This window comes from Culex quinquefasciatus, chromosome 1 (assembly GCF_015732765.1).
Source record: "Culex quinquefasciatus strain JHB chromosome 1, VPISU_Cqui_1.0_pri_paternal, whole genome shotgun sequence".
Taxonomy (NCBI): Eukaryota; Metazoa; Arthropoda; class Insecta; order Diptera; family Culicidae; genus Culex; species Culex quinquefasciatus.
Genome location: NC_051861.1, coordinates 123,346,915 through 123,374,810, shown reverse-complemented (window position 1 = coordinate 123,374,810; position 27,896 = coordinate 123,346,915). Strand labels below are relative to the sequence as shown.

At 35.5% G+C, this 27,896-nt stretch overlaps 1 protein-coding gene across 1 annotated transcript; it reads right to left on the bottom strand.

Annotated features, from left to right (window-relative positions):
* Nucleotides 1–16: 16 nt before the first annotated feature.
* LOC6038312 lies at nucleotides 17–27,896 on the bottom strand. The gene is made up of 9 exons (XM_038248662.1): nucleotides 27,661–27,896; nucleotides 21,543–21,603; nucleotides 5,654–5,819; nucleotides 5,369–5,566; nucleotides 4,972–5,303; nucleotides 4,840–4,907; nucleotides 4,614–4,776; nucleotides 4,057–4,548; nucleotides 17–275 (listed from the first exon to the last, which is right to left on the bottom strand). The coding sequence occupies exons 2-9, from the start codon at nucleotides 21,592–21,594 to the stop codon at nucleotides 139–141; spliced, it is 1,608 nt and encodes a 535-aa protein (XP_038104590.1). The 5' UTR covers nucleotides 21,595–21,603; nucleotides 27,661–27,896; the 3' UTR covers nucleotides 17–138.

Sequence of the window (27,896 nt, the reverse complement as noted above, 5' to 3'; positions counted from 1 at the left end):
CGCAAACGTCAAAACATTCCCAATTTGTTTTTGTAATGTCACTTATATAATTTGTCATGTTTCAAATCTGATTTTGTTTGTTTTTCTTCTTTGTGCTGATTCATTGATTCATTGTTGGTTGGTTGAGTTGTCACCCGATCACTGCTCCTCGGGGTAGTGGATCTGTCCGAGGTCCCGGCACAGGTTCTGGTTCGTGAAGGGGGCGTTGTAGTTGAACGAGCCGTAGCCGGGCGCGTACTGGGTGTAGGCGGTCGGGAAGATGAGCTCCGGGTTTGCTGGAAGATGAGAGGGAGAGTTGTTTATGGTTTAATTTTCTGCAAAATGCTAAAAACTAATTAAAAACTCAAATAAAAAATTTAAAAACTTATAAAATTATGAATATTAAAAATTTCAAACCTGCAAAAATAAAATAAAAATTAAAAAAAAATAAAATTACAATTAAAAAAAAATTCAAAAAATCGAAAATTCTGAATTTAAAAATTTAAAATAATCCATAAGGCCATTCCAAAGGGGGCAAAAAAATATTTTTTCGTAGAACTTCAAAATTTTAATGAAAGTTAAAGTTTAATTAACTGAAAAACAGTTAAAATGCATTTTCCTGCGTTTATAAACATATTTAGCATGTTTGAACTCCTTTGAAAACATTAAAAATTTTCATGAAATACCAATTCACAGTCTAACGATTTTTTTTTTCGCGATTTTTTTTCCGTTAATGCATCGATATTTTGAAAATTAATAATTGGAAAGCAACTGGACGCGTGTAAAATGCATTTTTAAACACTTTTTTCATTCAAATGTTGAAATCTAGGCTTGTAATTTCAATTTTTATATTTTAGTCGATTTAAGTCAGAGCCGAGGGACATAAACTTCAAAAAAATGCAACGGCCTAATTTTTAATTCTTAAATTCTTCAACTCTCAAGTTCCTCAGATTCTAAATTCTTAAATTACAAAATATCTAATGTCTTTAATTTTTAATATTTTAACTTTTAATTAGAAATTGTTTAATTTTTAAATTGTTAAATTCCTAAATTTTTCAATGCTGCCTTCTAAAAAAAACAGTTTTTTTGTGAAACTCTAATTTCCATACAACAAAAAGGTTTTTTTTTGCGATTTTTTCACTATTGGTTTTTTTGAGTTCCTGACTTTTTTAATTTTTAAATATTGTTTTTTTTTTGTTTGTATATAAGAATTTTAGAATGGCTGTATTTTAAAATTTAAAACCTCTTAATCTTATTTGTATTTTTTCCAATATTTATGTATTTTTTCTTACGAAATTTCTGAACTTCTGAATTCTAGATTAAATTTTCAAAACAACCTACATATCCTTCATGGGTTTTCTATGCAGATAGGGCCTTTTGAAAATTTAATCGAGAATTCAGGTTCTAATTTTTTTGGAGATTTTAAATTCCTTAATTCTTCAACCCTGCCTTCTAAAAAAACAGAAAAACAACCTCAACCTTGGAGCATTTTGTAGACATTTAAAATTTTCAAAATATTAGAATTTTTAATTTAAGAATTACTAAAATTTTTAATTTAGGCACATGTAAATATTTTTTAAAGTTTAAAAAAGTTCAAAATCGGTTTGAAAAATCAGTGGGCAAAAAATTCTAAAAACTTCAAAATTTCAATCGAAATTTACCAACCGTCAAGTGCAAACAATTTAAAACGCAAATTCCTGCATTTAAAATCATATTTAGCATGTTTAGGATCTATCAAAAATACTTTTTTTTGTGAAACTCTAATGTACAGTACAATAAAAAAAATTAAACGACTTTTTTTATTATTGTTTTTTTTTGAATTCTTGACTTTTCATTGTTGGTATATAAGAATTTTTGAATTGCTCTATTTTAAATTTTAGAAAAAAAAATTCTTTCCAAATTTCTTAATTTTTGAATTCAGGTTTTGAATTTTTAATTTTTGAATAGTCATAGCTATGAGTTTAAATTTTGTTATATTTATTTTACTTCCATATAATTTAATGATAATTGCTAAGATTTCCCTCTAATTGACTTTATCTAAGAAAAAAAACCGCTCTTTAAATTTCAGGATTCCGTGTTTTGAAAGTCGGCCTTATGAGGCAACATAAGGGTGGCAATAAAAATAAATCGACATCAGGGATACCTTCTGACTAGATTCCTTAGACAAAAATAAGTAATAGTGCCAATTTTGAGCCAATTCCGATAAGTTTTAAAGGTCGCTATAGATTGTCTAAGCTGATGAAAAAAATACCTTATCATACAAAATCGTCTTCTGTAAATTGCTAATAATTCGTCAGGGTTACCTCGGATCGTTTTGCGGTCTTAGACAAAGTTGATTGTCATAAAATTTTACTTAAAAATCTCACACTTGACGATGATCCTACACATTTAACGCAATTTTTTGTCGGATTTTTGAAATTTTTGGCTTTTTCCCATACATTTTTGCAACTTTTCCCTGTCAAAAATGTTAATATTATGATCGGATTGCGCAAAGAATAGATTCAACTCTAATTTTAAAACTAAGCACCCTTTCAACTGTCCGACATAACTAGATCAAGAAAATTTCAAGCAAACGTCATGGTGGTCGATTGACAATTTTAAATTTATCAGAATGTTCCTTGGAATTTTCATGCAAATTGTTGAAGAAAAAATGCCTTTGCAAAACAATTTCGGATTCAGTCACTTTTTACACGGGACTCACATTTACTGTTAAACCAAACGTATGGTAGTAAGTGTGAGCTCCGTGTAAAGAGGGTGTCAAACAAAAAAGTGACCCCGTTCGTTTGACAACAATTGGTGTCAAACCATCGGAGTTTCAGTGTATTGGAACAGGCTGTCAAAGAAGTGACTTTCTGTCACGAAAGATCGTGAAGCTGTTTTTCCGTAATTAATCAAACAAATAATTTTAACCTTTTTTAGACGTTCAGAATGTTGTTGGGCTTCGAAAAATATCCTTCAAAAACTCAATTGAGGGACCTAATCAAGCAAAAAAATGTAAATCAAACAATGTTGAAGTGTAAACAAAGAGTCTATCCTCCTTACGTTAGTTAATGTTTACAGTCATCCCACATATTCGGAACACCCACAAATTCGGAACACTTTTGTGGTAATTTGTCAATAACATGCCAAATGCAGCTTTTCTGTCGACACTACTATTTTTAGGACCTTCATTTGGACATTCTCTTGCTATTTCACTAGTAAAAGTAGTACTTTTTGAACAATAACCCTCATTTCAATACTATTTTATCCAGAGCAGAAAAAATCTGCCTCCAAATTGCCTGTTCCATGATTGTGGGATGTTATTGTGCCACCCACAATTGTGGAACACCTGAATTGAACTGATATTTTTTACAAAAAAAGTTATCAGACCATTCATAAAACATAACTAAGCTTGAGTTTCGTTGGTTTCATTGCGTGAAGTCATTATTTTGTAAAAAATGTGTACTCCTGGAGAGAACCAAAGTTTGTTTACATCCGTAAGAAAAAAGTGTTCCGAATTTGTGGATTTCAAGGGTCAAAGTTTTTCTTCAAAAACTTGATTTAAAAGTAAAAATACAGCAAGTTCAATACAGCATTCGAAAGATCGCCAGAAAAGCTTTCAAATGAAGGTAGAAGCGAATCATTTAGTTCAATTAACGATTTTCTATGATTTTTTGAACATTGGCCGAGCTGTAAACTGTTCCGAATATGAGGGATGACTGTACATTAGGAACGAGCAGGATAGTTAGACTCTTTGTATTGCTAGAAATTATCGTTTGCACGAAGCAATTTAAAGGCATCTTCGTCAGGGGGTCTTCAAATTGGCTTTGAAGGTTTCAGCTGAATATTTTGACAGCTTTTTGTTTAACCTCACTCAAACGTCAAACTTATATAATCTTTTAAAATTAGAATATGGTTATCCGTCGAACTCAGACATAGAACTTTGTGCCAGTTCGTTTTTTCAAAATCTGATTTGATCCAGAAAAAATTCAACTAACAGGTTTGTAACGTTTGACGTTTACGAAAGGTAAACAAAAGAAACTTAAAGTGAGACTTCAACTGTCACATTTCACCATAAAAAACGCATAGTTCTCTCACCGGCAAACTGGTCCGTGTTCTGCAGGAACGCCGAATAGTTGGACGAGCAGGCAATGTGCGGGTTTAAAACAGCCGTTTCCGCACCGGGTTCGCCCGGCCCTCCGGTACTGTACCCACCGCCTCCGCCCGCACCCGCCGTCTCGTAACTCGTCGTGGGGAAGCTCTGGTTCTGCGATATGTTGTTGTTCATGTCGCTGAGGAACTCGATGGACTGGGCCATCGAGGGGGACGCGTCCTGGGAGCGCTTCAGACCGATGCCGACGCCCGCCGCCGCCGCTGCCGCAGCTGCAGCGGCCGCCGACGACGCGAGCATCTCGCTGGTCAGGATCTTCTCGTAGCCGCCGGCCGTTCCTCCGCCCGGGCTCTTGCCCAGGTCGGACGGGTGTTGTGGATGGTGGTGCTGTTGTTGGTGTTTCCTTCCGGAAGAGTCGTCCTCGATGATGACCCCGACCGAGAGGGCGTCCTCCCGGTGGTATTTGTGCGGTTTCTCAGCTGGTAAGTAAACGGAAATTTGAAATTTACCTCAATCTGTCAAGTAGGGTTTGGAGGTTAAGTACCTCTCAACGTGAAGCTCTGCTGGTTGTCCGAGTTGTCCTCGTTGGCCATGGCCATCGAGCTGACAAAGTCCACGGGGCCACCCACGTACATATCGTTGTTATTGTTGTTATTTCCCTTGTCCTGTCCGCCATCGTGAGCCATCTCTTGCATGTCTTTGGTTTCCTGTCAAAATTAAAAGGTTGAGGTTAGTTTTGAGATACCTTTCCGGAAGATCCAGAAACTTACAGATTGCCAGCCGTGCGGGTTCAGTACCTTGTCCCGTTTAATACAGCCAAGAATATTTGATTTCAAATCTGTGTAAACAAAAGAAAACGTGAGAAAATAGTACTTTTATAGCAACCTTTATGGCAAACCAACCCGGATCCTCTTTAATTTTGCGCCGTTTCGAGCTACTTCCGGACAGCGACTTTTGCGACAATCCAAGCAGCCCGTTGATGCTGTACGAACCCGAGGCGACGTTGTCGCCGGAAGCCTGCGAGCTCTTCATCATTCCCTCGGAATCGGACATGGACTGCTGGTTCATGCACTCCTGGCCGGAGGCTTGCTGCTGTTGAGATCCACTCTGTCCAGATTGAGCTTGCTGTTGCTGACCCTGTCCGCGGGACATTCCCCGTGGGCTACCGCCATCCATGCTGGTGTCCATGCGCGAGCTGTATTTGGCCTTTTCCGCCGCTTTGTTGCGAACAATTCTGTCGGAAACAGAGAAACGTCAAATTGCTATAAAATCGTTTGCCATAATGGCGAATTTAGTTACCTATTGATCGAGGACACGCTCGGGACGTTGTCGTGCACGCAGATGCCGTCCGCGAGCAGCTTGTCGCGGATTTCCCACGCGAACATCGTCGGGTTCTGGAGCTTGTAAGCGGCGATGGCGTCCACCACCGGCGGGGTGGCCACCTTCGGCTTGGAGCCGCCGATGACGCCCGCCTTGAAGCTGCCCGTTTCGTAGTATCTGGAGGCGAAATTGATTTTTATAGCACTTTGTTTACAAGATTGTGACAGATCACTTCACATAGACGCCCTTGCGCGGAAATCTCACCTCGATAGTATCTTGGACACGCAGCCGTGGCTGACGCGCAGCTGGCGCGAAATGTCGCACGGCCGGATCCCGTTGTGGGCGAGTTCGACGATCCGTTGCCGGACCAGGTCGGGCAGGGGCCGCCCATTGACGAAGACTCCGCCGAGCTGGTTTACTCCACCGTGACCTGTTTTTGTTTTTTTTTTTTTGGGAGAGATTTTCGTTTTGTGGGAGAAAAACGATAACAACGATAAAAAAACGGGGAAGAAGTTTCGATTAGTAAGGTTGAGGTTGGTTGGCGGGGTTGAGGAAATTTAGTAAATAAAAATTTGGTTATAAATGGATACATAAATGCAAGCGAACATATGAGAAATCTGATAAAAATTAGTAAATAGAACATATATAACGGTTTAAAGCGGCTAAAAAATAAAATATTCATAATTGGGTATCAACACAAAGGAAGACGGCTGCTAAAAAATAAAGGTCAAAAATTATTATAATGAAACATACACACACATTTGAGCGCAATAGACAAGATGTTCCATTACAAAAGCATAAAATCGAATGTAAAGTTATGCGACGGAAGTGGGGTCGGAATAATAATCAGAAAATATAAAAAAGATGGATAAAAAACGAAGTTAACGTGAATAAATAAACATGGGCTGCGCGGCAGTGATGGCAGAGCCAACACACATGCAAAGGTAGCAACAACAACAGCAAAAAAAAAAACGAATTAAAAAAGGAATTGAGCAGGGAAAAAGAGCAAAAAAACTGAAAAGTCACCAGGTAGCGTCAGGCGCACTTCATCGGGAAGGGGGATTTAAACATCGCAGCAGGCGCGCACCGACAGGTTAAACACATAATTCATGTGTTTTTTTTTCTGTGTGTGTGCGATAATAAATGCCTACTACGACCTATAAACAGACGTACAATTTTGAGCGCGTGAAAAAGGAACAGTCGAAAAAAGTTGAAAAAAAAAAATAAAAACGAGAAGCCCTTTCCACCGGGAGCCAAAACAGTGTCTGATCGTTGATCTTCCTTTCCGGTGAACGGGAGGTATTCTCTGGGAAATTGGAACGTTTTGAATAAATCGAATTAATAATATTTTATGAGTGACAATTCCTGCGCAACTATCAAGATATATCTCAAAATTTTTAAACAAGTTGGCTCAAAAACTGAAAGACTGATTCTTTTTATTTTTCTGTTTAAATATCTGAGCAATAAGTAAAAAATAAAAATAAAAAATCGCTTAAGTCTTTTTACCTGTTTTTTTTAATCATTTTTGATTATAACAATCGAGTCAAAGAAGAAAATACTAAAAAATTACAATATTTTCCTGGTTTTTGTCCGCCCACTTTCTTTCTTCAAAAAATCCGGGAGAAGAAAAAAAACTAAAATTTAAACTTGTAAAATTTGTAAGAAAATTTGTAAGATATTTAAAAAAATGGGTTTTTGTTTCAAATTTATCTAATATTGAAAAATAATTGCTCTAATTGTAATTGACGTTGTCTCTTTATGAAACTTTTAGTTAAACATTCAAATTGATGATTTCATTACGCAGAAAAGGAAAACCAATACTAAAACACATTTAGAGTTCATAAGAAACTTTATCAGATACAGGTCCTTCGACCCTAATTACAAAAAAATAAGCAAATGATTTTTTTTTATTATTTGGATAGCAGGGGAAGGTATTTTTTGTTTCCTTCTCTTGCCAAATCCTTTGTTAGAATATCCATTTACATCAAAATGAATTATAGTTCAAATCATAATTGAAAGGAACTCCAAAACTCTATTAGTTTATAAGAAACACGGAATTGTTAATTTATTATATACTAATAAAATAAATCGAATTGAATTGGATAGCAGGGGTTTTTTTTGATAGCTGGGATTTTCATTTCAATTTATTTTTAATTCTTTTTCACAAACCATTGACTGAACAAACTTTCGATCAAGAATTTTAGAAACTTTTGAACAACTGCAATTGAGAGAGCTTTTTGCAAATAAATCAAATTTAATGATTTTAAAATATAAAATGTCTTAATCGCAATTGTTCAATGGTTTCAAAAATCAAAAATTGATGTAATAATAAAAAACCCTGCTATCAAAATAATTGAAAAAAATCAATCGCTTTATTTGTAATTAGGGACAAAGGACCTGTTGCTAATAAAGTTATGTTTGTTATGAACTTTTAATTTTTGTTGCATTAAATAAATTATTTTTTTAGCATAAATAAATTATCTTACCATCCTAATAAAAAAGAATTCGTAGTAATCTGCGATAAAAAAAAATCTTAAATTTTTCAATTTGTTAAGATTTTATTTTTTCTTTAGAGTTCTTAATGACTTGCTTTACTTAACGTGGTCAGCAACAGAAAACTCTGATTACAAAAATAAAAACAACACCATCTGAAGTCATGAAAAAAAAATATCCTTTTTTTAAATACTGATTTGGTTGTATTTAATACCAAAACAAAATTCAAAATTTCAAGCATATTTTTTTTAATTTGGGCGAAAAGTATAACAAAATGTTTTACCCATCACTACTGTAACAGTTGTACTACTATAAAAAAAATTGCAAACTATCAAAGAGTTTATGAAAAAAAAATATTATCAATCTGTCTGTTGCCTCAAAATTAAAAAAATGTGAAAAGAATACCAATCCTGTATTTGAATAAAAACACATAAAAAGTTTACAATCGTTTTAATAAGTTTTTTCCAATGAAAATGTCTATTTTGTCAAAAGTTATTTTTTGCCCCCTGATTTGTCAGGGAATTTTTTCAGGGGGGACAACAACTTGAAATAAAGTTTGCAATGATTTTAAGAAGAAAAAAGCAAAAAATATTCAAAATTCTAACTTTCAAATTCATAGCTTACCAAATAATAATACAAAATAATACTGTTTGAATAAAAATATTTAAAAAAATATATTTGACCATGTTTTATGGATGTTGTTATGAAAAATATTTTATTTTTTCTTCTTTTATTCATTTTTAATCTTAAGATTTTTGGTCATTTTTTAAATGACTGCGAGATTATCTTTAAAATATGATAATAATGATTGTTTTTTTCAAATTACTTCTTTGAAATGAATTGGCTGATTTTTGAAATAATATTTTTTTCCTACTCTCTTGTTTAGGACATTATACATATTTTAAAATGTTGTTCAATAGTACTTATTCTTTTTAACCAATGATTCGAAAAACAATGATTCCCCAATAAAAACTTAGGGGGAGAGGGGGTAATATGCACCCCCGGGGCAAAATGCACCCCTTGCTTTTCTCGGTATTTGGAAGAATTTTCCGGGAAAAAGTCATAGAAATTGGAAGCTTAACATTGCTAAACCATGCTGGTAAAATTTGAGCATCGTAGTATAAAAACAGCTTAAGTTATTTGCAAAACTTTAAAACGTTGTGTTTTCATCTAATTTTCATTGAACTTTCATTATGATTTTTGGACAGAATAAAAATCATTTATTGATATTGTAAGTGTTGAGGTATATAGTTTGTTCCATAATCTTCATTATTCTGTAGATAGATGAGTTCAAAAACATCAAAAAATGCATTTTCAATTAAATTTTCTGCAAAAAGCGTGGTCGGGGCAAAATGCACCGCTGTGAAGCTCCTTTGTAAAAACAGCGGTGTCATCTAGTGATGACTAGTGAAAACTGCTTTTACCCGGTGCATTTCGCCCCATGTTGTGGTGCATTTTGCCCCGTTGTTGTAGTGCATTTTGCCCCAATGTTGCGGTGCATATTGCCCCGCATGGTTGTTTGAAATGAATCAAAAATGTTTTTGGAAATTTGATATTTTCGAACATTTTTGAGGTTTTATAAGACTTTTTTCAAATGGATGATAAAGAATAATAGTTGTTTTAGAACATCGAACAAAATTCTTCCACAGTAATGCTGAAATGGTTGTGAAATCACAGTTTTCCCTTAGGGGGTGCATATTACCCCCTCTCCCCCTAAAACTTAAAAAATCAGGAAGCATAAAAAGTTGTTTTTTTTTTCAAATATGATGATGAGCATTAATTTTCAATGTATTTCCAATTTATCATCAAATTTTACTTTTTAAAAATGTATATTTGTTGTAGTAAAATCAAAAACATACTAGCAGCTTGAAGACGAATATCTAGATAAATTTTCAAGATTTTTCAAAACATTTCTTAGCAGAATATCTTAATTTTTTTAAGCGATACTCTTTGCGATACTTTAAGCCATGAAATATTTGCTTTTCTGGAAAAAGCAGAAGTCATAAATCAAGTTGATTCATGGAACGTAACATTAATTTTTGGCAATATTTGGAAAACAATTCTTTCGATACTTTAAATATCATAAAAAGTTAGTTACAAAAACAAGAAATTAGAAAATTGAAAATTTTTGTTCTAAATGAAAAAAATGATCCATCTGGGTTAATGCAGATTCGGAAAGTACATTAAATTTCCCTTAACATGATGTCTCCCAGATTTTTCACAGTTGAGTACAATCATACTCCGATGGTTTGACACCAACTGTTGTCAAACGAACGGGGTCACTTTTTAGTTTGACACCCTTTTTACACAGAGTTCACACACACTACCGAACGTTTGTTCTGATAGTGTGCGTGAGCGCCGTGAAAAAAGTGACCTACCAACGGGGTACACACTAAAAAAGTGTCAAACGAAAAAGTGACCAACCACTGGGGGTTGAGTGTAACAAAAAATTACAGAATTTTTGAAATTATTTTTGTATAAAATTTTACACCATAAAATTGAATAGATTCCTCCTGGTTTCAAATGCCACAAATATAGTATAAATCCTGTCTATAATGAAGTTTAAAAGTCGTTAAAATTAAATTTGGTATTCGAATGATTTATAAATGATTGAAAATTTGAATGCGAAAATGAATTCAGATACAAGTCAAAAGAATATTTCGTATTTCATTATTAATTTTTCAAATGTTTCTAACGAAGGAAAATTGTTATGGTTTTCAAAAAAATCCTGCAGATTTAATGTTGAGTTATCGGGCAATTCAAGACAATAATGGAAGCTGCAGAAAAAGAGAAAATTTCCATACAAATTCTCCTTTTTCTCGAGCTTTGGAGTTTAGGTGTTATAGGTAAAAAATGAATCTCTTTAATCTATTTTTATACATCAATTTCAAAAAGGAATGGTCGAAGAAAAGTAAAACAATACACTCAACCCCCGGTGGTTGGTCACTTTTTCGTTTGACACTTTTTTAGTTTGTACCCCGTTGGTTGGTCAAAGTCAAACTAAAAAGTGACGAACTGTCACTTTTTACACGGCGCTCACGCACACTATCAAAACAAACGTTTAGTAGTGTGTGTGAACTCCGTGTAAGAAGGGTGTCAAACTAAAAAAGGACCCCGTTCGTTTGACAATAGTTGGTGTCAAACCAACGGGGTTTGAGTGTAGCTTATAGGACCTTAAAAAAAAATCTGGAATTGTAGTTAAACGTTATCGTCTGATTGAATTCAGGGTAACCGATAAATTTTCCCAGAGAACTGACCTCCAACAATGTCTGTGCGGCGCTCGTTTTGGTGGACCCCTCGCACGTCGGTAGGTGCGTTGACTTAATTTGCACGAGGGTGCGAGGCCACGAGGAAGCACAAGAAACTGATGGGTGAGGTGTATTTTAATAAAGCACATCAACAGCGTCGTCGCAGAGTGGCTTCTCTTCCTCGTGGAAGAAACCGAAAAAAAAAATACTCCAACACAATAACGACGACCAAGAGTTACCAAGTCTCGAATCCGTTGATGATGACGAGAGAGAGAGAGAGACAAACACACAAAGAGGCGACAATAACCTCAAAATCGAGGGGGGAGGCGAAGGAGGGGTCCCTCACGTCCTCCTCTGCATTGCGTGTGTATTTGTGCAGGGTGTGGCACACAAGTACACATCACATATGTGTTTGTGTGGAAGTGAGGTGCTGCCTTAATTAGAGGGGTCTGGCAGCGGAAAAAAGGGTCTCATTAAACGACCCCTTGGCGCGAAGTAGGCCTGGAGAAAACTGTTGCGCTGATGGATTGAAGCTTTGAAGCTTTTTGGAGAGGGATGTGCTCCTCGTAAGAAACGAAAAAATAACAGTAGGCTTTGGAAAAAAGTGTGTTTGAATCCGAATAGGGTTGGTCAGGGCCGCAGCAAGAATGTGCGGAAAATTGATCCGGTTCAGTTTGGTTGGGACTGGGGAAGCAGTACCGGCTCAACCGCGAAAAAGGTTAACCTAATTGAGATAATCGAAGAGCTGGGGCTCAACGGGAGAAGGGCGGATCGATTGGTGAGAATGAGTGAGCGAGAGTGATTTCGACGGAGGTGATTGAGCGGAAGTGACGAACTCAAGTTTTTCTCGGGTGGAAAATTTATAGAAAATATCGTCAAATCACTTGAATCCATTATAAACCACTTGAATTTTAACATCATTTTTCAAAAAACGTTTTGTAAAAAATTTGTTACTGTGCAAAGATTCATAATATCTAAGATTCTGTGACTAATTTTGCTAAAATGCTGTCCTAAATTTTGGTTAAATCATTTAAGTGTCCCAGTTGATACTAAATGTAAAAAAAAAACTTTTTTTTTTATGTATTCTCATACTTGACAATCGATACCCCCATATTTTTCAATTTCAAATTTAGAAAAACAATCGACAATACTACATTTTGAAAACTGATGATTGCAATAGTCATGATGCAAATAGCTGCAAAAAGAGGATTTTTTCATCACGAGTCGAAAACATTTAACCAACGAGGTTCATCGAGTTGGATAAATAAGAAGAGTGCTGAAAAATCAAGTTTTGCAACGAGTTCCATACAACATTTTTTGCAATTCCGAAAAACACCCATTAAGTAAAATTTTAAGTCAAATTTTCATGTATTTTGTCAATAAATCGTTCAAATCAAAAATTTTTGAAAAGAGTTCTTTTTCAAAACAAGTACTGAAAATTTCAACTTTTCAGCGCCCATTTGAGTGCTGAAAAGTAGAGCATATCAGCCTTTAGTTTGAAAAGTGTTGCTATCAGATTCTGTTATTTTTGGTACAGAAAAGTAGGCTATTTCGTCGTTCAAGAATGACAGGAAAAGTAAGTAGTTTCTCGACGGAATTGCAAAAATGCATTTCAAAACACTTTTTTATTCAAATGATTATACCATGTTTTTTTTTTATTTTTTTTTAGCAAGCCCCCCTCGATTTTGGCGAGAATCGAGGGACATAAACATCAAAAAATATTTGCTACGGCCAAGCTAAATTCAATTTAAATGATTTTATGCCTCTCGACATTTTTGCGAATATTTTGAAAAAAGGGAAGATTTTTTTTGAAAAAATGTTAGCTGGCCCAATAAAAATCAAAAAAGCGTAAGGTATGAATTTTATTTTCAAATCTCGCTTATATAAAGAAAACCTCGAACAGTTCAAAAAATTAATTCGATTAGCTTCTCATCAAATTTCAAAAAAAAAATTTTTTACTGGAAGACAAGCAAAACAGATACGTTTCTTTTTACTGATTTTCTAGTGAACCAAAAAACGCTTCACAAAAAATACCATTTGACATTTTTGGTCTGTTATTAGAATCGAGGCACAACTAGATTATTTTTTAATTTTTGCCTCAATCCGGCAAAGGTCAAGTGACAAAAATCATATTTTTCGATGATTATTTCCTTACAAACTAGTTTATAATTTTTACTGAATATTTTATTAATTTTCTCATCTCCACCCTTCCCACCTTACAAAAAATAAGAAAAGCGGCAAACATTAATGCTGAAAATAAAAATTTGCTTTGAAAAAATTTGGAAAATCGATTGTTAACTATTTATAATATAATGTATTACGTTTTTTTTATACTTTCAATCAAATAAGGTTCTTTTAGACTGTTTGCCAGTTTGGAAATTTAGGACCACTAAAAAATAAACTTAAATTCACAGGAATTTTAAAAATTACGGTAGCAGCATAACTGTAATAATGTATAAAGCATTTTGTTATAATTACATTCTCGAGGACAAAAACATTAAATTAAATTTGAACCAGCCTAAGTTAAAAATATATGTTTCAAAAATCATTGCACTAATGCTGCTTTCTAAAATTTGCTAAATATCAATAAATTTGTGAAAATATTTTTATTCTTTTAAACATGTTCGACTTAAATCGATCTGTGTCTTTATTTGATTGAAAATACATAAATAATCATTATACAATGTATTCTGAACAGTTTACAATTGATTTTACAAGTTTTTTTTTTCAATAAATATTTAAATTTTAGGAAGTATTGTTTTCCTCATTTTTTTAAACAAACTCGAAATAATTTGCAATGGTCTTTTAAAAAACAGTGAAATTCGAAGGAAACCTAAGCTAGTTTTATTGAAAGTGTTGGTTGCTCGTCCCCACAAATTAAAATATTTACATTTTCAATAATTTTTAAGATATTAAATATGATAAGTTTTTCCAACAAGATAACAGTTGAGCTAGCTAAATGTTTGAGAAATTTCTAAAAATACATGTTTGAAGTCTGCTCTCAATTTTAATCTCAAATCAAAACTGTTTATCAAGTGACCCAACTGATTTAACATTAATTATTAAACGTAAATTAGGGTGGGTACGTTTTTCAAAAAGTTCTCGGATCAAATTTTAGTATGGTTCCCCTTGTAGGGCATGCCCATAGGGACTTTCATGCCAAATATCAGCTCATTTGGTTGTAAACTGGCTGCGCGCATCGAGGTTAAAGTTTACATGGGAATTACTATGGGAAATTGGAACTTTTTGTTCAAACGCTCCTACAGGCCTGGGAAAATCACGCGCCAACTTCTGGTGTGGTCAGGCCTGTGGGGAATGGTCTGGAGAACACTTTTCCCAAAGAGAGCATATGGATTCGTTGTCCCTAGACCTGGCGCATCGGCAAACAATCCGATGTCTCCGGAAACAACGGTTTTCCCTCAAAAAGCATCAAATTTTCCTTAGCATGCTATGAAAGCTTGATGAACACTGCCACGCCACACGTCAGGCAGCTACCACGTGGGAGAGAAACGGCTGGAATATTTAATTGCAAACCTTTTTTTTAACTAGAAAATGATCATTTCGTGTAATCCTGATAATTTTTAGTCAAATCCAGAATTTTTGCTTAGCGAATTTGTATTTTTTTGCAAATATTTCAACCACGTGGTAGCTGTCTGACATATGGCGTCGCAGTGTTCATCAAGCTTTCATAGCATGCTAAGGAAAATTTGATGCTTTTTGAGGGAAAACCGTTGATTCCGGAGACATCGGATGTTTTGCCGATGCGCCAGGTCTAGGGACAACGAATCCATATGCTCTCTTCGGGAAAAGTGTTCTCCAGACCATTCCCCATAGGCCTGACCATACCAGAAGCTGGCGCGTGATTTTCTCAGACATGTAGGAGCGTTTGAACAAAAAGTTCCAATTTCCCATAGTAATTCCCATGTAAACTTTAACCCTGATGCGCGCAGCCAGTTTACAACCAAATGAGCTGATATTTGGCATGAAAGTCCCTATGGGCATGCCCTACAAGGGGAACCATACTAAAATTTGATCCGAGAACTTTTTGAAAAACGTACCCACCCTAGTAAATATGTTTTATGTATCAGATTTTTGTCGGCCGTACTTCAAGAATAATTTATTTTTATCTTCCAAAATTTCATAATATTCAAACAATTGTATTATTCTTAATCTTTTTTTTTTAAATCCAAATGGTAATTCTTCAGAAAATTTTAATTAGATTCTGATTATATGAACCATGGAACTAGAATACATAATATTTGCCAGTAATTCTTAGATTTTTCGATTGTTTGACAATACTTTATTGGTTATTGGCGCTGTTTTTATATTTTTGCTAAATTTGAGCTAAATTATGTTTGCCCAGTGTTCTTAAGGTGGTATTAGACTATGGCAAACATACAAACAAACTCGCACTTTTTCCTGTTTGACAGTTTGCCAAACAAACAAAGTAGGAAAACTGCCAAAGTGTCGAAAAAAATGCTTTTTTTTGCGAGTTTAATTTTCGATGAGTTTAGGTTAAGGAATAAATCGAACAAGATAATAAAAAATCAAGTTGAGCATCAATTGGATTAGTTTAGGAAATTATTTCACGTATGATAACCGTCAGTTTTCGAAAATAAAATAAACAAAACATTTTCCCCCAAAATAGATTGAATTCAGAGTTTCAATTTCTTCCCCTGGTTGTTGATTTCCGTGCACCAAAATTGAATCTGATGGGTAGTAAAATGCAACAACAACTTCAAATTACTCACGCTTCGGTCAATCTAAAATTTTAATTGAACTGCGCGCAGAAGGTGCTCTCTTCCAATTCGAAACCACGTGGTAGTCAAATTTAGACTTCGTTAGTAATTTTCACCAAGTTAAAATCGATCTAGTAATCCACGATCGCTACAATCGCTACAAGCGGCAAGGTCTCGCCTCCGAATGTCAAGGCATGCTCCGTTGCTGAAACTCATCGAAACTCCGACGGCATCACCACCGCAAAGCTGGGCGGCATAAGTCACACCGCTCACTCCCCTTGGATCCCCCAGCTCAACCAGAGTACTGGAGAAGAAGTGGAAGTGATCCAAAACCAACCGAGTGGGGGGAAGAAGCGAAAACGAAGCGAAAAACGAAGAACTGCTCGGTAATATGTGACGACGACGACGACGTCGGATCGTCGAAGCTGGGTATGAATAATACTCAACCCATCGCCGAGTTCCAGGTAAGGAACGGAAAAGAATCACTTCTCTAAGTTTGCGCTGTCGACAAAACAATGGGGGAACTGAGGAAGAGTGGTGTAGCCCTCTAGTCGGGCTCAGGAAGAGTCCGACACTAAGCGACACCAACTTCAACTCGTAGAGTAGCAGCAAAAAACGTGTTGTACAGCTCTCTGGAGAGCTCTTCACCACACCGCTGCTGTACAGCGTTCTGCACACAGGGCGGTAGTGGTGGCGTATAGATTGTGTAGAGTCCGTGGACCTTGAACTTGTGGATGACCTGTTGATTCATCCACGCCGCCGCGACTACCGCGCGTCTACTAAGCCGATCACCCCGAAAATTATGACCCGAAATAAAAGCTTTTTGTTTTTTAGGTTGTTCACCACACCTTAGTTTGGGTTAGCAATAGACTCAGGGTATAGCAATAGACTTAGCAATTTGTAACATTTACTAGAGGGTACTAATCCGGTTGTTCAGCGGCGGCGGCGGCTGCCGCCTCTCCAGGTCACCGCCCAGGGTTTCTGCGCCTTCTGCTCCGCGAATCACTAAAAGTGTCCATCCCGGACCACATCCCCAGCACACAGGCGCGATTCTCGAACCCAAATCCACACACACACACAGACGCCCGCGACGGAGATTTTCAATCCTCCTTCCAATCGTAGTAAGCGGCCAAAGAACCGACGAACGGAAACACTCCAAGCGGAACGGACTTCAGGTTGCTTGGATTGGAACTCTCAACTCAACACACACTGTGCACTGCTGTTTGCGCCGCGAAAGAACCAACGCGCCGTAACGCGCGCGCGCCTACTTGGACGACGACGATCCGCGAGCACGACCACTGAGAGACTGACTTGGCCGCTCCGACTAGCGCGATGCGCGAACGGCTAAAATGGCGTACGAATCGAGAGAGAGCGAAGAGCGCAACTTGAAATGCGCAGGTAAGTCTACCTGCGGTGGTAACGGTAACCGGTGACGGAGGAAAAGGGGGAAAAAGAACAAAAAAGACGGGAGAATGAACAAAAAAAAAAGCGAGCATAAACAGGCAAGTGGCTAAGCAACATAATAAAAGTCCGTTGAAAAGAGCGCGAGTTGTGAAGGCAGCAGCAGCAGTGTCCTTTTGAGGAGGGAGCGCCTGACCGGCTGGTCGGTTGGCGGAAGGAACAAGTGGTTGGATGGTACCGTAAAAGGGGGTGGGATTGGCTTTATTTGACTTTTTTTTTGTTAAAACACTTGGTTTTGTAACTTTTTCTGTTGAATGCATGGGAAAAAAATGAAAAAAAGGCACAATGTACAATAGATTTTGATTTCTATTTTTTTTCGTATTTTCTAGTATTTTAAAACGTGTAAATTAAATTATTTTTAATTTAATTTTTTTAATTTTTTCTCCTTTCTAATAAGATTTGAAGATATCATGATATAGTTTTTTTAACGAGAATATTCACAGAGATTTACCCATCTTTTTATTAGATTTGATGATAAAAAGATATGAAGATATGAAGATGGAAAAATTTGCAAAATTTTGGAAAATTGATCTCGCTAGGTTTTTGTCAAAATTTGCTTTTATTTATATTACCAAGTGGCAAACGAAAAAGAAAAAAGCCAGTCACACAATATGTGAAATTGTTATTTTGTTAAATAAAATGAATTGAATTATATGATTGAATTGAATGTTCCGAAAATAAAGGTAAGTTACTGTATAAGTTACACCATTCTTATAATAATTAACCTTTTTTATAAAACTGGTATTATAATTTTTGTTAAATATTGAGGATTATAGTAAAAACTCAATCAAATTGAAACCCTGCATATTTTTATTCCAAACGGTACAGTGGAACCTCTTTTTACGGGGTGCGTTACGTTTTACTAAATTTGTCGATTTCTCTGGAACGACGCAACATTTTTACTATCTTTTAAAAGCAATTTGTAGGTTTTGTTCAGATTTACAAAACGCTTTTTGAAGCTTGAAAAAAAATTTGTATGTAACGCCACCTCGTAAAAAGTTGTTTCTCTGTATTGCAAAGTCATAGGAACAATTCTTCACAAAAACCGGAAATGGATATTTTTTGATTTGGTTCACACTTTGTGGGTTTCTTTCCTATGATCAAAGAAATAACTTTTTGAAGGAATTTTCTGATCGAATTGGTGTCTTGGGCAAAGTCGCAACTATTCAAAGCTAAGTTAGAACTATTAGGGAAAAAATAGGCACACTGTATTATTTTTTTTGCCAATTTTCATGTAAACTTTTTTTTTCACAAGAATGTGACTTCCCTAAGTTCTAATTTATTAATTTTTGAAAATTTTTGTATGTTTTATTGGACTTTTGTCCGCAACTTTTGAGCCAAAAAAATTATGGACAAAATTATGCCGCCGAGATTTTTTGAAAAAAAAAAATACTTCTTTAGAAAATATAGAATTTCAGTCAAAAACATTTTTGACTTAAGATGTTTTTATCTCAAATCAAATTTGCAATCGGAAATAACATTTCAAGTTTTCATGATATAGCCACTAAATGTTTAATTTTGACTAAAAAAACATTTTTTAAGATTTTTTAAATAGTGTCCATGATTGTCCATTCCAGAAAATATTTTGTTTGAAAAGTTTCTCAACCAATTTCTAAAAAAAATGCACAAGTTGCTAAAATACAGCGACTAAAATAAAAATAAAAAGGAATGTTGATGATTGTTCAGTCTCATTCAAATACTTGTACAAAATTTCATTGTTAAAAAATGAAACATTTGTAAAATTTTATGATCTCATCGAAAACACATTCATTAAAGTTTTGAAACAAGACTAAAATGGTCAAATATTTAATATCAACCAAGAATAATATTTGAAAATGGTAAAATATTAAATATTACGCGACTGGTATGGCACAACAATGACACAAAATAGCTTCTTTGGTCATAGGGAAGGTCCCCACAAAATCGAGCCAAATAAAAAAATCGAAAATTAAAAATGGTCGAAATCGGTAGATTCCATAGAGAATTGCTGATATAAAACATGAGGTTCAGTTGTGTTTTTTCGAAGGGTTGGCAAGGTAACGATTTTTTTCTTTAGATTTTTTTAATTATATTTTGAAATCATTCCTATATCATACAAATCAACAGCTTCAACAAATCCACATCTAGATTGTGTGTTTGAAGGTGAAATCATGTTTTTTTTCCAATGATGTTTTATTGTCATGTTACTATTTTTACATTTTTTATACGGGAAAATATATCGATTTTGGTTTTTTGCTACCTACATTAATTCTTAAAAAACGACAACAAACACTGAGCTGTGAAGATTGATGATAGATCTTAAATTTACATTTTTCAACTTTTTTTTTTCAGATCAAATAAAAAGTTCAAACTTTTAACAATAAATTTGGATTGTGTCTGAAAAATTTGTAAATTTTCTGCTGCAAATGTGATTTTTCACACATTCCACATATTGTTTGGGTAAAATTGCATCGAAAAGATGTATCATTCAAACCTTCAAATCAACCCTCTACATCCCCACCCCGGGCTTTGATCTGAAATTGGCCAAAAGTAGATTTTCACCATTTTTGATTTTCAAAAGGTATTAGAAAAAAGAACTCTTAATTTTTTCAGAATATTTTGCCAAAGTTTTCAAAAAATATTTTTTGTTGCTATATTTTTTTTTACTAAAATTTTCTTTATCAAGAATCAAGTAAAAATAAGTATGCAGTAGTTTTTGTGATGTCTCAGACTATGCCTGTACGCATTTATTACAATTTTCATAATATTTTTTATAGCAGAACAGGTAAAAACAAGCAAAAATTTGAAAACTTGGCTGGAAAAATATGAAAACAACTTGACTCCAGAAAATAAATACAATAATAATGAAATTTAATTTAAAAATCAATAAAATATATTGTATTTTGTTTTTACGATAAAAATTTAAGTTTTGTGAAATGTACAAAAAATTATACCAATATGGAAATTGATTATTCTTATTCCAATAGCTTAAGGTTTTGATTTTCTATATTTTGCAATGTCTGTTGCTTTAAATCCTAATTAATTTTAGAGCATATTTTTGAACAATTATATCTGCAAATTTAATTCGTATGGCGTATGGGATAGAGCGGAGTAGCTCGGGTAGAACATTTTTAATTTAGTTTTGGAATGTTAATTTTCCCTGATTAATCAATGCAAATAATGCACTCAAATAATTTCAAATGAACTGAAAACTACGCAAGTGTAAATTTTGGATGAAGAGAACTATTAATTAAACAATATTTTTCAAATTGAATTTGACGGAGAGTATATCTAGAGTTTTTTTTAAAAGGTCCTATAAACATATGAAATTCAAAAGCTTTTAGTATCTTTTCAAAACAATCTCCAGATATCTGAAGAGAAACTGTTGGCTCAAAACAAATACTTACACTCAAAAAAATGAGTTCGCGTAAACGTGAACAGAGTTCATGTCAACGGGAACCAGGAAGAAAACTGTTCACTTTCATGGTGCAATGCACTATAAAAGTTGAACAGTTTTTCCTGGTTCCCGATGGCATGAACTCTGTTCACGTTTACGCGAACTCATTTTTTTGAGTGTACTTGTAAGGAAACGGAAGAAAATCTCCGAATTTATGAAATTTATTTATTTTGTATGTTTTGTATCATCATAAACGAATAACAGATTTTTATGAATGATTGAAACATTATTTATTTAAGTAATCCAGCGAAAAATAAATTTAAAAGACAAGTTTAATTATTATATAAAAAAAGATTCAAACAAATATAACAAAAATACATTAGAACTTTAAGATATTAAGAAAGTGAAAAGAATATTCAAAACTATCATAACATTGTTTAGTATAGAAAAAAATATTGTTTCAATTATTTGTTTTAGTCAAATAATAAAACAAAAAAAGAGACACCATGAACTTTTAAACAATTGACGAAACTTTTGTTATGAGAAAATATGATTATTATAAAATATATAAAATCTGTTGAAACTACTGTACCGGTTCAGAATTTAAATACCAAACTTGCTAAGCAAAGCTCAATTATTGAATTATTCATTCCATACAAGATTCAACCAATTCCCTTCCATCGTCCACGTGTTACCATCCAACCAGATGCAAATGTCATTCAGTATAGTTTCTTCCTTTTCAACCTGTTGAGACCATTCCCCCCGTTCCCCGCAAGCAAACCCTCCAGCATATTTATAATACGTTGCCTTTCAAGCTAGGCCGTAGGAAAACTTACAGGTGTAGTACTCCAGGATGTTCTGCTTACAATTGAACGAATTGTAATGCATTGTCTGCAGCTGAAAAAAAAATAACGCAGGGGAAAAACGAACAAAAGGAAACCGAGACAGAGAGAGATCAAAGTTGCGGTTAATGTTCGGAGGGGGGACACTTGTTGGTTTTGTTAGAACCTCACGCGGCTTGTCCCAGCGACCTCAGAATCGGGCTGGAAATCGGATATTGCCTCCCGGGGCGACCTCCAAAGACTCCGTACAAATGTGAGAGACTTCGTCCGTTGACTCTGTTTTTTTTTTATTTTGGCGCGATTCGAGGAACATGAAAGGGAATTGGGACTTGGGTTAAAAGGGATCATATTCCTGGGAGGGAGAGAGGTGTCATGAGTTTGTTTTGAGGGTTTTCGTGCTTTTCGTGGAGGAAACAGAGGAGAATGAAGGGACAGCCAAAAGAGCATTGTTCGGCGGCGTGGTGCGGGAATTTAAAAGGCTGGAAAAGGGTCAGGTGCATTTGTGGTTAGAGATGTTAAATTCTGAATTTTGTTTTGTAGATTATAATACATTTCAAGTTGATGATAATTTAAATTTACATTCAATGTCAATAATATAACGAGAGACTGATACAATTTTTATTTCAAATTGTTGTTCCATACTTTCACAATTGTATCAAAAGATCTGAAAACATACTAATTGCTAAAAAAAGTTGAAAAAAAACTTGTCAAATCGTATAATGATTAAACCAGAGGTGCATCGGCACAGCACGGGTGCTGCTCTTGTTCTTCTAAGATTTAAAAACACCGTGTTTTTAATCAAAGTACGCGCACGGGCTCTGTGTCAGAACTTTAACTGTACGTGCAAATGTCAATGGTTTTTTTCTGGATTCAACTTTGTGTAACGGAAAAATGAGGAAAATAAGGCTAAAGTAAACCGTGCAGTGAAATATTCAGCAGTTATCAGTGTGTGAAACAAATAGAAACTATCCGGAATAGCTGCCAAGTGGGCTATGCTAAGAACTTCGGATGTTTGATGACCATTTTTACGGAAACCCGTTTTTGGCATATTCTTTGGCCTTTTAAACCTGTGCTGTTGGATTTCCATGTTAGGAAACAACTAATCGTGCCCTTTACTAGCAAATGTATAAATTTCATTGTTGTTTAAGGTAAGTTTTAATTTAATATTAAAAAAAAAATGAAGATCTCAGATTGAGCTTCGGCGCTACAACATTTCATGAAAAGAACTGGCCTAGCTCAAAATATAAGTGAAAAATAGTAGAACATTTAAAAAAACATGTACAATTCTTCAAAGAGTTCGGCACGCGTTCTCGTAAGGTGGTAAAAACACCATGTTCTGTGCCTCCTAGATGTGCTTATAAGAACGGGAAGTGCAAGTACAGTTCGTTCAAATGCATGTCTGGATTAAACTATGTAGTCTTTTTACAAATAAAATAAAAATCTTTACAAATTCAAATTTATAAACATTTTTATTTTATTTGTAATTAACGATAAAATGCAAATGCCATTGTATTGAAGTATAAAGCATTTTGTAAATAGTTAACCAGGACAGAAATATAAAATAAAAATTATATTGGCTTCAATAATTAGCTGAAAAACGCTTTATATTTTACATAAAATAAGTAACAAAAAATAAGTTTATAGAAATTACTTAAATTTAACAAAGTTTGAAAGAAAAAGTAAAAACGACAAAAGCCACATTTCATTTTGTTTTTTTTTTCAAAGCAAATGGATGTTTTTAAGGTTAGGGTGTCGGAACTGGTATTAAAGAAAACATCTTTTACAGGGAACAGTATGTTATAAAAATCCAGAATTTTCGGAATATTTTTTTGTAAAATATTTAAAAATGCTTAATTTTTTACATAAAATCGGAATAGCAATCGAAAAGTATTATAACCAATTTTTGATTAAATTAATTTTCAATTTTTCTGAGTTTCAATCAAAAAACGTCCAATATTCAGTAAAAATTACGTCAAAAATTCTTGAAAATTTCTGATTGATCAGATAAAAATATGAAAACTTTTTGAAGTCAAGTCAAATTTTCAAAAGGTTTTGAATAATTTACAAAAACCTGATATTTACTATTTCTTAAATATATCAGTAATGATTGAGCATGAGCATGAGCATGAGCATGAGAGATCACCCATGGTTGCCCCTCCGTTGCTGAACAGAACCGTAATATCCTTTCAGCACTACTGATCATAGGCTTCGACGATCTAGTGGTGTTTCCCTTATCAACAGCATGTATGAATGCGCTGAAAAGATAAAACACCATGATTGCTAAAGCTAGATCAGTTGCGAATAGGTAACAGTCATTGGCCACCAACGGCGCCCGCCATGTCAGTTTGTAGACCTCGATTTTAAGGGACGGGAATGTTAGTTAGCGCAGGTTGCTACTAGGGCAGCTGATTTACTCTGTGCTTACACCCCACGAGCGCCAGGAACCTGAAAACTTGTTAGTAGGATAGGGTGTTTGGTCAGGATTCATCATAGAAGATGATGATGCGACCCAAAATCATAGTGTTTGGTGAAAGGTATTATATATTATTCTCAAGGCAAACAATCGGATGCTGCGGATGAGACGTTTCCCGTTTATCGGTTGTTAAATTTTAAATGAAATGGTCTAGTCTTAGACAGCCGGCTGTGGAAAGATAGAACAAAAATCATTTGTAATTAAATAATGAAGGATTAAACAATGTAACTTTTAACTTGAGATGATTTTACGAGTTTTAAATGATTGATGTTTAGTGAGGTACTGATTAACGGTGCGAACGACGAGTTTCGATGTGTATCGAGCTGAAATGGTATGATAGGGTGTTGATAGGGTCAAATCAAACTGGCTAGCTGTCATCGGGACAGCCAAATCCAGCCGCACCTTCACACGCACACACGCACGCGAAAAAAACGAAAAACACACCGACGGCGGACGCGAAAATTCTTACGACCCTACGGAAAGGAATCGCAAATCTGACTGGCTCAACTGTCATCGGGACAGCCAAAGCCAGCCGCACCTTCACACGCACACACGCACGCCAAAGAAACGAAAAACGCACCGACGGCGGACGCGAAAATTCTACGACCCTACGGAAAGGAATCGCAAATCTGACTGGCTCAACTGTCATCGAGACAGCCAAAGCCAGCCGCACCTTCACACGCACACACGCACGCCAAAGAAACGAAAAACACACCGACGGCGGACGCGAAAATTCTACGACCCTACGGAAAGGAATCGCAAATCTGACTGGCTCAACTGTCATCGGGACAGCCAAAGCCAGCCGCACCTTCACACGCACACACGCACGCCAAAGAAACGAAAAACACACCGACGGCGGACGCGAAAATTCTACGACCCTACGGAAAGGAATCGCAAATCTGACTGGCTCAACTGTCATCGAGACAGCCAAAGCCAGCCGCACCTTCACACGCACACACGCACGCCAAAGAAACGAAAAACACACCGACGGCGGACGCGAAAATTCTACGACCCTACGGAAAGGAATCGCAAATCTGACTGGCTCAACTGTCATCGGGACAGCCAAAGCCAGCCGCACCTTCACACGCACACACGCACGCCAAAGAAACGAAAAACACACCGACGGCGGACGCGAAAATTCTACGACCCTACGGAAAGGAATCGCAAATCTGACTGGCTCAACTGTCATCGAGACAGCCAAAGCCAGCCGCACCTTCACACGCACACACGCACGCCAAAGAAACGAAAAACACACCGACGGCGGACGCGAAAATTCTACGACCCTACGGAAAGGAATCGCAAATCTGACTGGCTCAACTGTCATCGGGACAGCCAAAGCCAGCCGCACCTTCACACGCACACACGCACGCCAAAGAAACGAAAAACACACCGACGGCGGACGCGAAAATTCTACGACCCTACGGAAAGGAATCGCAAATCTGACTGGCTCAACTGTCATCGAGACAGCCAAAGCCAGCCGCACCTTCACACGCACACACGCACGCCAAAGAAACGAAAAACACACCGACGGCGGACGCGAAAATTCTACGACCCTACGGAAAGGAATCGCAAATCTGACTGGCTCAACTGTCATCGGGACAGCCAAAGCCAGCCGCACCTTCACACGCACACACGCACGCCAAAGAAACGAAAAACACACCGACGGCGGACGCGAAAATTCTACGACCCTACGGAAAGGAATCGCAAATCTGACTCATATATCAGTAATGATTGAAAAGATAAATTTGAATTGCCTTGATAATTTTTTGTACCGTATTGTTTGAATTGTAAAAAATAAAAATATTCAATACGGTCCTAAAGCCCTATGTACATTTTTATCTTCAAAAGTAAAAAACAAGATTAAAAACCATTTACGATCACTTTTTTGCATTTTAAGGCAAAAAATTTTTTTTTTTATGGATCAAAAATGGTCCTTTTAGAACAAACGGTCAAGTAGCACCTTTTCTGTCAAAAAGGGGCGCGAAGCTAATTTTTTCAAATTGAATTAAAAATCCACTTCAAATCCTTTGTGGTCGTACTCGTTTGTACTCAGAAAAATAAGCTTTATCTTTATTAACAATAACATCACACATTTAGGCATAATTTTAGGACTCAATTGTACGAAGATTGCCAAAGGCAATTTTCAACTTGTCTTAGAGAGGCTTATAACGTAAGCTTTTGAAATATAAAATTAAAGATAAATTTTTTTAGGCCTCGTTTCTAATATTAAACAAGGGTAAAAGAAAAAAATATGTCGATGAAAAAACATGAAACAATATTAGCTGCCAATCCATAAATATCATATATAAATATCAATTTTCAAACACAAAAAATTTGCATTGAGACCAGCGATGGAAGAATCATCATCAAAGAAAATCTTTTGACGTTCATCAAGAGAAAAAATCCGTAGGATGCATGGCTCTCCTCTCTCGCGCACGAAAACTCGGTTAAAGGAATCTCCAAAAATCAATCAAATGGAAAATCTTTTTCACTAAAACACTTGCAAGTGTAATTTCACACGTCGAAAAGAGACCTGTCGCTTTTTAAAATGTGTAAACAAAGCGAAATAAACAATTTGAAGTGGTGCTGACAAGGAAATTCACAAAAAATCCTCAACAGACTGATTTTTTTCGGAGAAGTTCGGGAGCGATTTTCTTTTACGTGATTCGCTTCCTCTCTTTTTCGCGGGTGAAGGAAGTTCGCAAGTGAAAATGATTTTTTTACGATTATTTCATCCCTTGCAATTGCAATTTTTTTTAAGTTTATGTTTGAATGGTGGTGGTGGTTAATTTATTTCAGGCAGCTTTAACATGTTTGTCATTCGCTGCCTTATGTTTGAATGAAATTTTAAACTTTTGCAAAACTATATTTATGCATAAAAATAAATCATTTACATATTAGCTGAAAATTAAGTAGTTTTATGCCTTTTTGATCAAATGATTAAAATCATATCAAATGAGCAAAATTAAATGATTTAATCTCAAAACCAGAGATTTTATAACTAAGATTTCTCAACAGTTGGATCTCTCTTTAATCTGCTTCGAAATTCTTTCCTTGATCAACCTGCACATTCTTCCTATTTTGAAATGTATCGAACCGGTAAATAATAAATCAAAGTCCATCTCAAGATTTGCCCCTCCAGCAAATCTTCCCTCCAGGACACAAAAGGACATCCACTTTTACGTTGCTGCCCCGATTGACTGGAGCGAACCCCTTTTTTATTTCAAAATCCCAAGCATAAAATATGTTCTGGCTCTGCCTGGCGCGGGTAATCAAATTTAAATTTCCGTGATATATACCAGCCAGGAGCTGTTGCTCCTCCAAAAAGGACGAACGGTACTGCTGCAATCTGACAGGCGCGTACTGGCGCCACTCAACCGTAACACGTGCTCCCTTTTCGTGGCCATTCCTCCGTCGTCCCTTTTTGGCAGGGATTTTTCCCTGATTTGTTAGAACCTCATCAGCTAATTTTTGGTTGGATATTTGTATTATTGGGGATATTTGAAATGAAACACGTAGAAAACAAAGCGATTTTTGCGATTTTTATTAGCCCGGATTCAAACATCTTTCAAAACGTCTTTTTCTTTGGCAAGGATCCTGGTCCTGACAAATCGAGAAGGTGAAAATTTCCCAGCAAACCTTTGCACAAATGTGTTCCAGTTTCACACAACACGCGTCACCTTAAACTTTACACAAACTTGTAACAAAATGTCGTATTTCTAAAACACTTTTTTAAAACTGCATAACTATTTCACACTTTTATTTTCGACGAACACGACCAGAAAGTGCAAAAACCCACAAAACCCGTCCCGTATTACGACTCGTTCGCTCTGACTGTTCTACACACCTCCACAGCAGTATGCCATGCCAAAATG